At 35.6% G+C, this 12642-nt stretch overlaps 3 protein-coding genes across 4 annotated transcripts; 2 read left to right on the top strand and 1 right to left on the bottom strand.

Annotated features, from left to right (window-relative positions):
- Positions 1–95: 95 nt before the first annotated feature.
- On the top strand, positions 96–3981 carry LOC107934909 (aspartokinase 2, chloroplastic). Of its 2 annotated transcripts, none has more exons than XM_016867429.2 (13): positions 96–896; positions 974–1056; positions 1165–1205; positions 1349–1503; positions 1813–1962; positions 2067–2162; positions 2412–2528; positions 2726–2845; positions 2923–3015; positions 3101–3223; positions 3331–3447; positions 3605–3667; positions 3756–3981. In XM_016867429.2, the coding sequence occupies exons 1-13, from the start codon at positions 480–482 to the stop codon at positions 3855–3857; spliced, it is 1677 nt and encodes a 558-aa protein (XP_016722918.1). In that variant the 5' UTR covers positions 96–479; the 3' UTR covers positions 3858–3981. The 2 variants fall into 2 exon arrangements, with proteins under 2 accessions (XP_016722918.1, XP_016722920.1); XM_016867431.2 differs by having other exon boundaries at positions 3101–3217.
- Positions 3982–5326: 1345 nt separating this feature from the next.
- On the top strand, positions 5327–6219 carry LOC107934918 (MAP7 domain-containing protein 2). Its single transcript, XM_016867441.2, has one exon. It carries the CDS (start codon positions 5442–5444, stop codon positions 6018–6020), a length of 579 nt encoding a protein of 192 aa, XP_016722930.1. The 5' UTR covers positions 5327–5441; the 3' UTR covers positions 6021–6219.
- LOC107934917 (putative pentatricopeptide repeat-containing protein At2g01510) lies at positions 6209–9835 on the bottom strand. Its single transcript, XM_016867440.2, has one exon. The coding sequence runs from the start codon at positions 9433–9435 to the stop codon at positions 6979–6981; it is 2457 nt and encodes an 818-aa protein (XP_016722929.1). The 5' UTR covers positions 9436–9835; the 3' UTR covers positions 6209–6978.
- Between the last annotated feature and the right edge of the window lie 2807 nt (positions 9836–12642).

The raw sequence follows: 12642 nt of genomic DNA on the forward strand, positions 1-12642 counted from the left end.
TTGAAAAGTAATTAATAAAATGTGATATTTTAACCGCAAATGAAATCATTTGCCTGCCTCGTACCACGGCTCCATTGTTTTGTATGCCTCAACTGAACTCGCAATTGTCTGTACTATTCTCTAAAACAAAGTCCTCCAAATCAAACAGATTCAAAGATTGCACCACCGCCGTCAGATCAAATTGAACTTAACCAAATTACAAATCAGAGTATATAATGGTAATAATAAAGCGAGGGCAGATGCGATGAAAGGAGGGGAGGCGGCGCTCCGGTTTTTGCAATTGCTCTCTCCCGACCAACCCTGTTGTTTGGCTGTTTATTTTCAATAAGTAAATTAAACTAAACACATCCACTGCCCCTTCTTTTCCACTTTCAATCCCTACGTTATTCACTCTCCACTTGATCTCCTCTTTGATTACTATTTGCTATTTTTAGTTATTATTCGTCGAAACAACTAGTTTCCGAGATCCGTCGAGCGTGATGGCGGCTTCCTTGCGATTTTCTGGTCTGAAAACGCCTCCGGCTTATTCATTTCCAAAGCAGACGACTTCTTTACAATGCCATTCAGCGTCGCCAACTCTGCTCAGTTTTGCTGCATTTAGGCCTTCAAATTCTTCTATCTTGCGTAATATCAGCCTAAGACGCTGTTGTGAAAGTAGAGTCTTTAGAGTCTGTTGTCAAGGAGGGAATGTGGATGTTATCCAAAGGAATGAGTTTGAAGCAGCAAGTTCCGGAGAAGCCGAGAATCAATTGACGTGTGTAATGAAGTTCGGTGGATCCTCAGTGGCTTCCGCTGAGCGAATGAGAGAGGTTGCTGACCTTATACTCAGTTTCCCCAATGAAAGACCAGTCATTGTCCTTTCTGCCATGGGAAAGACTACCAATAAACTTTTGCTGGTAATTCATCCATCAATTTCTTAGGCTGTAGAAATACAAGGGTTTGCTAACAAGTTGGTTTTTTGTTTGATGATTAGGCCGGAGAAAAAGCTGTTAGCTGTGGTGTCACTAACGTAGATGCTATAGAAGAGTTGAACTTTATAAAAGACCTGCATTATAGGTAAGAGCAATTGAAATGATTTTCTTCCCCCCCCCCCCCCTCTTCACTCCCTTGGGTATTTGTTCTGATTGAAATTTGCTATCTCTTCTTGTTCATTGTAATACCCAGGACGGCTGATGAGCTTGGAGTGGAAAGGTCGATTGTTGATGGTGAGTTTATAATCTACCCTTGGGTTGACATCAAGTCTTTTTGCTTCAGTTTCTCATTGACGTCTCTTCTTCTGTTCTTTTAGTTTAGGGTTACTTATGATGGTTTCTGTCTTGCCTTTTTTGTATGAACAACCCTTTTGTAGGTCACCTAGAAGTATTGGAGCAGCTCTTAAAGGGAATTGCTATGATGAAAGAGTTAACATTACGAACAAAAGACTATTTAGTTTCGTTTGGAGAGTGCATGTCTACAAGGATTTTTGCAGCATATTTGAATAAAATTGGTTTTAAGGCCCGTCAAGTAAGTTGTTTGCCTTCTGTTTTGCTATATCTAGGTTTTATATATGTAGGTATAGTCATCAAATAATTTACTCACCATGAAAACTACTTTTGACTTCTCTTTTTAGTGGAAGTGTAAAACATTCCTAGATGTATGTTTTTCTAACTCTAAAGTTGAATTTCTTTTGGTTCAAAATTCAAATTGTTTTAGGGTACTAGACCTCTCCATGATTCACTTTTAATTGCATTTATGCATAGTACTCTTTTCCCTGCATTTCCTCATAACCACCATCATAGTGAGTCAAATTATAAGTCAGTGTCCTATATGCAGTATGATGCCTTTGAAATCGGTTTCATTACCACTGATGACTTCACAAATGCTGATATTTTGGAAGCAACTTACCCAGCTGTTGCAAAAAGATTAAATGATGATTGGATCAGTGATCCTGCAATCCCAATTGTCACTGGATTCCTTGGAAAGGTAGAAAAGCTGTATAACTTTTTGAAATGATTTCATTCTTAAACAAGAGCTTCTTGGTGGGATAGTTTGGTATTGCTTTTTATCGTGTTAACTTCTGATTGTAGGGGTGGAGATCTTCTGCAATTACCACTTTAGGAAGGGGTGGTAGTGATTTGACAGCCACAACCATCGGAAAAGCATTGGGGTTACGAGAAATTCAGGTCAGTTCATATGTCCAAGGTCTGAACCTGCTGTGTACGATGATACCCTTGCCTTATTTGTTTCTTTTCATTTTTTGGGACGGATGCCATCATTTTAATAATCAACAAGCATCTATATGTGCAGTATGTACTGCAGACCAAAAGTTGTAGCAAAAGCATGGAAATATGTACTCACCAGTTTATACTCTGTTTATAGTAATGGATTTTTTTCTAGAACAAATTATAACTGTATACATTCCTTCATTACAGGTATGGAAAGATGTTGATGGTGTTTTGACCTGTGACCCTAACATATATCAACATGCAGAACCTGTCCCGTATCTGACTTTTGAAGAGGCAGCTGAACTTGCTTACTTTGGTGCTCAGGTGCTATATATTGATTTGCTGCTTTTTCCCCTCCGTTTGTTTCTTAGTAACTATTAAGCTTTGGTGAATAACAGTTGCATACTTGTTTGTTTGACTAATCTATTGTGCTCTATTCTTGGAAGTAGTTTAGTTATCATTTAATTGGTTGAAGAATGGCTAATTGAGTAAATTTGGATGTTTGTCATGCCCTACCTCAGGTTCTGCATCCGCAATCTATGAGACCAGCTAGAGAGGGTGATATTCCTGTCAGGGTTAAAAATTCTTACAATCCTAATGCTCCAGGAACTCTCATCACCAGGAATAGAGATATGAGTAAGGTCTGTAGCAGCTAATTGCTTGTTTAATGTTTTTCAATGAAATTTCAACTTCTTCAGTCTTTTTTTCCCTATTGCAGGCAGTACTGACCAGCATCGTTTTGAAGAGGAATGTCACCATGCTGGATATTGTGAGCACACGCATGCTTGGTCAATTTGGCTTTCTTGCAAAGGTTGGAAGGCCATTTCTTAAATTTAGTGCTAATTGTCTATTTGGTTTTTTTCGTGCAGTTGGTTTGATCTCTTTTATGTGTGCAGGTATTCTCTATCTTTGAAGATTTAGGTATCTCAGTGGATGTTGTAGCTACTAGTGAGGTCAGTATTTCTTTGACTTTGGATCCATCAAAACTTTGGAGCCGAGAGTTAATTCAGCAGGCAAGCGTACGATTCCGTTCTTCATGCTTTGATTGATATTACCTTGTACAGATGTTATATCCATATGCCGACTGATTCTGAATAATTTCTTCACTGTTTGTATCACTTTATAGGAACTTGACCATGTTGTAGAAGAACTCGAAAAAATTGCCGTTGTCAATCTTCTTCAGCACAGATCTATCATTTCTCTCATTGGCAATGTCCAGAGATCCTCACTTATACTTGAGAAGGTACTCCTACAATTTTCTGTCATGCTAAAACTTGTAAATCATCTTCTAATTTGAATTGAAGGTATTCGAAGTAAGCAAACATAGAGTCTGTCAATGGATGACAATCTTGTTTACAAATGTAAACATTGGTATTAATGGATAATGGAATGTGATGCAGGCATTCCACGTATTAAGGACCAATGGAGTGAATGTTCAGATGATCTCTCAGGGTGCATCTAAGGTGCCTACTTTTCTTTGAGTTGGTCATTTAATAACTTTCATTTATTGTGATGTAAGTATAAAACGGAGCTTGTGTTGGCACTTGTTAGGTTAACATATCATTGATAGTACATGACAATGAAGCGGAGCAGTGTGTGAGGGCTCTTCATTCAACATTCTTTGAAAGCGATCTCCCTGAATTAGATCAATGAATACAATTAGATAGTCAGTCATTGGCATTACAAAATTATTGTTCTATGTCAATTCTCTTAAGACTTGTAGCAGATTCATAACTCATTGCAATCGAATACACAATTTGACTGTTTTCCTGTTTGATCACCAATCCAAGATTGATTTATATGTATGCTTTTTTACCTCTCAATTTCCGTTAGATTATTCTTTTTTATTTAAAAAAACCACCACAAAGGTGGATAAAACCGAGAATAAGAAATTTGTTAATTTAATGATCAAATGAATATTATTCTTGAGAGGTTAATTAGTTTTGGTGAGATTAAAAACAAAGATGGTAGCGAAATTAGATATTGTACTGGTGAGATTAAAAACATGTGATTAATTGTGTTTAGAATGAAAAATGATTATTAAAGAGGTTGTATTATATTTTATATGTAAAATAAATAATAAGAAATTATTTTTATATTAATTAATAGATTTGTATTTAGTTAAATAGTAAATAAGATAAATTATATTTCTATCTACTTTTTTTATTAATTATATATCAACTTATTTATGATTAATTCATATAAAATTTATTATACATTTACTACAAAGATCAATATTTTATATTTTATATAACAAATAAAAAAAAAGTAAAATGTTTGCTTATATATTTACATTTTTTTATTAAAAAGAAAAAACAAACTCGAAGGATAGAGACAAGCCGTGCTTTAATTGTAAGAGTAGATTGCAGAGGGTTGAATAGGAAATTATGCCGTCATTACAATGGTTCAGCTGTGAAAATAGAGACCTCCAGCGTGTTGAAAACACCCAACTGAACTGAATCATATTCTATCAAAACGCTAATTTACATAACAAACGAACAAAACAGAGGGTTAGACCTGATCTCAATTGGCCTGAAAATGATTCTTATTTTCAATCATTTGACTAACAAATTATTAATATTTACTTACATTTTCACCAAAAATGTTCCAATATTACTTTTTATTATCTTGTATATAGATTACACATTAGTTTAAATTGTCTTCCGTCATAGTATAATTATGATCTCTTTACTATGTTTAAATTTGATATTTAATTCCTTTACTCATATTTCATATAATTTATGTTAAGTTTTAAGTATTCAAGTACGAGACTCATCATGTACAATTATATATATGTGATTCTTCGAATATTATTATGTATTTTTGACATGTAATATTTTAATTTATTAATTTTAGTCTGGATTGTTGCTATATGAGCTTTAATTTGCTAATTATAGTTTGAATTATTTTAGTGCTTAATTATCGTATTTATATTTTGATTATACTTGTTGAATTTCAAAAATAAAAAAATACTTTAACCCTAATTTTTGGGTTTTATAGAAAACATTTTCCATTATTTATAGGTTGAAGAACACTTTTCGGCCGCATGAATAATGCCGAACAGGGCTAGACCCTTAGAGCCAGAATAAAAAGGCTCTTTTAATGGGCCGAATTCTTGACATGGCAATCAAATAGCCCGTCAAATCCCTACCTCTATAATAACTAGCGAATAGGTTTTTACTACATTTTATTTTAGGGTTTACAGAGAGGGAGAGAGAGAAAAGAAAGACCAACGCCATGGCTTGCACTATTGACTTCCGCCGCCTTGATGAAGGCTTCGGCGGCAAAACGTACAAACGAAAGCGCCAAGAATCTCAGATCGTTGCCAATGACGACGAGGCTGCCCCCGCCGCCGCTTCCATGGACGTGGATGATTCTTGCCCCCCACCCGCAAAGCGTTCAGCCGTGTCTTCCTCGGACGACCCCAATAAACCCACCTTCGGTCAACCCACCTACGACGGCGTGATTGCGGGTAAGGTGTCTGGTCGGAACTGGAAGCAGCCAAGAAAGCAGCGTGCGTCAGCGAAGCACGTGAGCATAAGGAGGACGAGCTTGGAGGAGAGGGAGAGGCAAAAGGAGATCAAGAGAGCTTATAGAGAGAGGATTAATGAGTTGAAGGAAGAGATCCGGCAAAATAAGGTGGAGAAGAGAAAGAAGAGAGAGGAGAGAGAGAAGAAGAAGAAAGAGAACATATTGAGGTCTGGAACTAAGTTTCAGAAGATTACTAATCCTAATACTTTGAAGAAGATTGCTAAGTCCAAGCACAAGAAGTTGCTTCAAGTTGTCCCTGATGAATTTCTTCACAAGAACAAGTGATAATGATAACAATAATACCTTTGTTTTGTTTTTCTTGGTTTTTTTTTTTCAATGTGTACTTCATTGCTGTATCTGGGATTAGTGAAATTAAAATTTAGTTTGGTTTCTTTTGAAAGACAAGTTGAATTGGATAGGGGAGGAGAAGGGATATTATGTTTTGATTGAATTGATGAATATATAAGTGCAAATTTTGATGAAATTAAATCCTCTTTCAACTATTTAAGCTGCAAGCTTGTTATGCATTTCATTAAAATGCCTCACTTGCTATCACAGCAGTTTGTACTACAAAAATGAGCAAAGCAAAACCATTACAGCATGCATGTATGACTTCAATCTGAATGCAATATCCCCTTGAAGAGGTAGGAATTCTACAAATACTGAACAAAGAATTGCTAAAAAGCAGCTTGATATGCTACCATGCGCGGCCTCATAATCTATTGCTTTGCTAGTTTGCTTATCACTTACTCAACAACTAGTTCGCCTATCAATCCCTCAGGTGCGGCAGGCAAGACCGGTGAATGATTCAACTAGTTTGCCTATCAATACCTGAAGTCCAGAGTCTCCTTGAGGCTCCTGCTCCTGCAACCCAATAATTTTGCTGCGACGTTGTGGAAACTTTAGGCTAAAAATGCCATGACTGTTAATTAGTTTAGTCCTTTTTTACATTCTATTCCCCCTTTCATGAACAGATTCAAAGTCCCGACTTGCCAATGCCAGAGCGCACCGCACAGGCTGTCTCTCCACTTCTGGTTTCTGAAATGATACCATATCTATAACCATCAAAACTGAAATGCCAATACATTGTGAAAAACTCCACATCCATGAACAGTCATTCTGTGCGATAGAGGTTTCACCACTAAATGAATGAGCTCCAGAATGGTTGTGATCTTATACAGAGGTGAAATCAATCATGCGATGGAAGATCAAGCCATTAACAACGCAATAACCCCTCTATAAACTACCAATAATCCCCACAAGAGCAGATGCCATCCTTAAAATGATGGAACCTGCTTGAATCCCTCACCGTAATTTCCCTTCTAATGATCTTTGAGATTACCTTGATTGCAGCATGGCAGTCTGTACACGCCCGTAAGTTCTTTATTACTAGTATTGGTGATCCTTCAGGTGTACTTATCAGTGCAAATGCAATTGCTAACCGCTCACTATGGTACTTAAGAGACTCAATTTTGATGTTCTCATCTACATCATGAAGGGCGCAACTTGTATCAGGCTTGTAACCTTCCTTCTCCATCTGTTTTGACAACATCTCTATCTTTTTCCGGATTTCCTCCATTTGAGGATGTAACATGTCATTTGCTGAGAACACATGAAGCTTGTGTCTTATTTCAACCCAGCTATAAGCTGGAACCTTTCTAATTCCACGCTCCCTCATTGCCTTCTTTACCTTCCCAACATTGTCCCACTGGCCAGCGGCTGCATAGATATTAGACATGCTGACATAAGCAGCCGCATCTCTAAGCACCTCCATACTGAATAGCTGGTCTGCTGCTTTCCTAGCCAGTTCTTGGTTCTTATGGATCCTACAAGAATTTAGAACTGATGACCACATAATCTCATCAGGATCGAATGGCATTTCATCCATCAACTTCTCTGCCTCGTTAAACCGTCCACTCCGGCATAACATATCAACCATAGATGCATAGTGTTCTTTTTTAGGAACAAGATTGTGTATTCTGGTCATGGTTCTGAAATACCTCAACCCTTCTTGAACAAGTCCACAGTGACTGCAAGCAGATAAAACACTGAGGAAACTGACAGAATCTGGCTGGAAACCTGACTGAACCATCTTTTCAAATGAGTCGAGGGTGGCTTTAGCATCACCATTTTGAGCATGGGCTGAGATCAAGGCATTCCAAGAGACTATATTCCTTTCAGACATGTACTGAAAAAGTTGAATGGAATCTTCTATGGAACCGCATTTTGCATACATATCGAGAAGTGCACTTCCTGAAAAAACATTTGACATATAACCTGATCTGATTACAAATGAGTGAATTTGTTTCCCCAGTGATAGTGAAGCCAAATTTGCAGATGCTTTTAAGATGCTAGCAAATGTGGCCTGATCTGCTCTTACACTAGCTTTGTGCATCTCATTGAACAGATTCAGGCCTTCCTCATGGAATCCTCTCTGAACATAACCCGAGATAATGGCTGTCCATGGAACTGTGCTTCTCTTGGCCAGACTCCTGAATATCTTTTCAGCTTCTTCAAATCTGCCACATTTTGCATACATGTCAACTAAAGAATTCCCAACCACAAGTTCTGAATCAGCTGTAGTCACAATAGCCAGGGAATGGATTTGCTGCCCCATTCGCAGGTCTAATACATTTGCTGCTATACTCAACATGGTTGCAAATGGGAATTGCCTCCGGTTAAAGCCTGTAAACTGCAATTCACGGAAAAGGCTAATAGCTTCTTCATGTTGCCCAGACCACGCATAGCATGTGATGATTACATTGTAAGAAATGCCATCCAAGTCTGGCATCTCATCAAATAGCTTCCCGGCTTCAACTAAACAATCGTACTTGGAGTAGAAATCAAGCAATGCATTCCCCACAAATACATTCCCAACGAACCCAGTCTTCACCAAAAACCCATGAATTTGTTGCCCAAAGGCCAAGTCATTTAATCTAATAGCAGCACTTAAAACTCCAGCAAAAGTGAAATCAGAAGGCTTGAAACCTAATTTTTGCATCTGCAGAAAGATGGTTATTGCGTCCTCAGTTAGACCATCTTTTGCGAACCCATTAATCAATGCATTAAAGGAAACAGAATCTCTTTCAGGCATGTCCTCAAAAACCCGAGAAGCAAAATCAAGGTGATCAGTTTTGCAATAAGAATCAACCAGAGAGTTGCAGATTATGATACTAGAATGGTAACCCAACTTAAGAACAAGTCCATGAACTTGAACCAATTCGTTGTCAGCCTCAGCGCCATTGCAACCTGATAAAAGAGTAGCAAAAGTCACAGGATCAGGCTGTGTATCATGTCTTCGCATCTCAGCGAAAAGCTTAAACGCTTCATGGAACTGACTCTTTTGCACGTACCCACCAATGATAATGGTCCATGTAACTGCAGTTCTATCAAGCATGGTATCAAACATGTGTCTAGCTTTCAAAAGATCTCCTGATTTGACATAACCCGAAATCATCATGTTTGTAGAGACAGTGTTCCTGTTAGGCATTTGGTCAAACACTTGACGAGCTTTCGAGAGATTGCCCTTTCTGAGGAGATTCTCAACCATAAAGTTGGAACGGCATGTGTTTGGATCAAAACCCGTTTTGATGCTTCGGGCGTCGATGAAAGTTTCGACATTTTGGACGGAGATGGGAGGTGTAGAGGGTGCAAGTGAAGGGAAGTTTTTAAGTGCAAAGGCTGGTCTGTATGGTTTCATCAGCACAGTAATTGACCTCCACTTGAGTCGTAGAGATGGAAGAGTGAATCAATTCAACATTTATTACCGTTCGAAAGAATGGTTTACGTCGGTGCCAACGACCTTGAGGAAATTTCTTGTGGCGATTACTTGCGTGCTAGAAATAAGTTATTTTTAGAAGTAAATTTGCAGCGATTGGCATCAGAGCTGTCTCGGATACATGGATGCTTATTTTCTACTTCGTCATTCCAATTCTCACGATTGTTTGGTCACATTTCCAATTCTCACGATTGTTTGGTTAATGAAATATAAGGTAGCGTTTGTTGTTTTGGAATCTAATTGCTTAGAACATAACCAATTTTTCATTGCTTTCTAGTTTTTACTTATTTTCTTTTTCCTTTTTTTTTAAAATATTTGTTGAGACCTTAAACATGTTTGTATCTCTTATTTGAACAATTGATCGAACACCAATCTGGGCATGCCTTTAGTATAATTAAGTGCAATGTTAAGTTGACTTTTTTTTTTTTTTTACTTTGGTGTGTTACATTATCAAATGGTCCTTAAGCTTGTTTTATTATATCTTGATTTCTACTTATTGAAATTGGGAAAAGTAGAAAGAGGATGATTCAACAATATCATGTCAAAGTCTTATCCTCTTTACTTGTTATTTTTTGCATTTTTGTGTTAGGCATTTTATTGGAGAGTTATTTTGATTTGTAAGTAAGATTTTTAGGTGAGTGATTTGTAACAATTAAGTTCATTGTTGGGGTTGCAATTACTTATTGGTATAAGGATAGATTGAGTTTAAACTAATAAGTGATGCGATTGCTAAATAAAATCATTCACTGAGTGAGACTCTATAGAGTAGGATTATTGAATTCGAACTACGTTAACGAGTATTGTATGTGGATTTCTCTCATTGCCTTACTCTCCATTTGTAAGTTATCTATCCAAATAGCAATTGGGACATTAGTTTGTGCAGAGAGCAAATTGATTTGTGCTCTTTCAACATCTATTTCTTGAAACAAAACAAAGCCTAGGCTCGTTTGGTTTTTGAAATATTTTCTATTTTTATTTTTGAAAAATAATTTTGTTAGAAATGAGTTACTCAAATCCTTATTAAAATAAAATACAGTGGTAAGTAAAATTCATATAGAACTATACTTCTTTTATTTGACATTGATTAGAATAAAGTTTTTCAACATTTAAATAGATGTAGTTGAAAGTTCTCTTGTATCATTTGAATTTCAACATTAGTGAATTTTCTTCTCCTCTACTCGTGGTCTTTTTCCCGGAAGGGTTTCCACATAAGATCTACGTGGTCTTATTTTTTTTTCTTTTTGCTTTGCGATCGTTCTATATTGTCACTATCGACGTTCAGTTTTTTAAAAACTAGTATTAGTGTAACAGCCTAATTTTCAGTGGTGTCGGAACAGTGACTCGAGATCACTAAATCCGAAAAATTAGTTGGAAATATTATTAATTTAGTGAGTATAAGTTAAATGTGAAGTTAGGAAAAATTTTGAAATATTGAATAGTGTACTAAAAATAAATATTAAAATAATTAGAATCGAAAACGAGGTATCGAGACCTCGAGAATTTTAAATCGAGCCATAAATATTTTTATAAATATTTATGGAGTGTTAATATGTTATTAAAGTTTCGTCAAGAAATTTTAAAGTTCTGATAGTTAATTGAACAAAAAGGACTAAATTGTATCAAATGCAAAATTGTGGGAAATGATTAAATAGCTTAATTGATAAAAGAAAGAGGGTTTAAAAGGAAAATAGACCCAAGGTCTATTTGGGCTGGACGGAAAGGGGATGAAATCAGCAAGAAAATAAGGAGAATTAAGGGAAAAATTGGAAAATTGTAAAATTTACTTAATAAAGCTAGGACTAAAGTGGAATTATCTAGATTTCTCTTTATTTTTCTGCATTCTCATCAGAAAAACGCCATGGAAGAGTTCTACTAAGCTGTTTTTTCATATTTTTACTTCAAGTAAGTTCAATTATTGATTATTTCTTGAATTTTTTGTGTTTTTGTGACTTTTACAACTAGGTCCACTTGTTGAATTCATTAGTTTTTGATTCTATGAAAGAAATTGAAAGTTTCTATGAATATGTGCTAGAAGTAAATGATGATTTGGCATGGAATTAGAGCTTTAAATTTTTTATATGTTGATTTTATTGAAAGAATTGAATAGAAAGTGAATGTTTGGGACCTAATTGTAAAATAGTTTGAAGTTAGAGTTTTATGTGAAAATTCTAAATTTAAATAGTTGTTAAATAACTTATAATATTTAGGAAAAGTATTAATTGAGAAAATTATCTTAATTGAGGGGTTAATTGAGCAAGAACTGAATTTTATGAATTGTGAAATTTGGGGCAAAATGGAAATCAACATTTTGCACTAAACTGTTTTGGACAGCAGCAGTATTCTTTGAAAAATCACCAAAAATTGTAGAAATGGAATTAGAGGATGAATAAAATATTAAATGAAATCTTATTGAGTCTAGTTTCTTATAAAAGAAATGATGTAAGCAATGGAATTGTAAATCATAAGATATGATAAATTTTGTGAGACAAGATCAGAATGATTTTGGGTTCCCTTGTTCTGACTTTGTAAAATCATAAAAAATTGGATAAAAATAATTAGGGGCTTAAATTTATATGTTTAGAATCCTTAATGAGTCTATTTTCAAGAGAAACAAACAAGAATATCATTCGAATCCTGTACGAGGAGATAATTAATTTTTAGTGAAGAAGGGTTAGAACTGTCAGACAGCAGAACAGGGGAGAATTCAATGAATAAACTGTATTAATTGGCCCAACCAAAAATTTTTAAATTTTTATGGTAAGAAGAAATATGAGCCTACTTTCTGGGAAATTTTATGGATCTTAATTTGGAGTTCTGTAGATCAAGATAAAAACAATTTAGTGACTATGACACAGATGGATAAGTTGAATATTCACATAAGTAAATAGTGAAAATTATGGATAATGTTACTTACAAGTGTGTTATTTATACCAAGGATGTGGATGGAGAGGAGGAGGAAAAATATATATAAATGACTCGTGTATAAATTGATCACATGCCCGATTATAATCGATAAGTGTTGAATTAGAAACGATATAATGTTTTATTTGGAATATTTATTATGAAATTATGATTATCGCTATAATACAAAAATCGAACTTGAGAGTTTATATAACTAAATTTAGTGAC

Source organism: Gossypium hirsutum, chromosome A07 (genome assembly GCF_007990345.1).
Source record: "Gossypium hirsutum isolate 1008001.06 chromosome A07, Gossypium_hirsutum_v2.1, whole genome shotgun sequence".
Classification (NCBI taxonomy): Eukaryota; Viridiplantae; Streptophyta; class Magnoliopsida; order Malvales; family Malvaceae; genus Gossypium; species Gossypium hirsutum.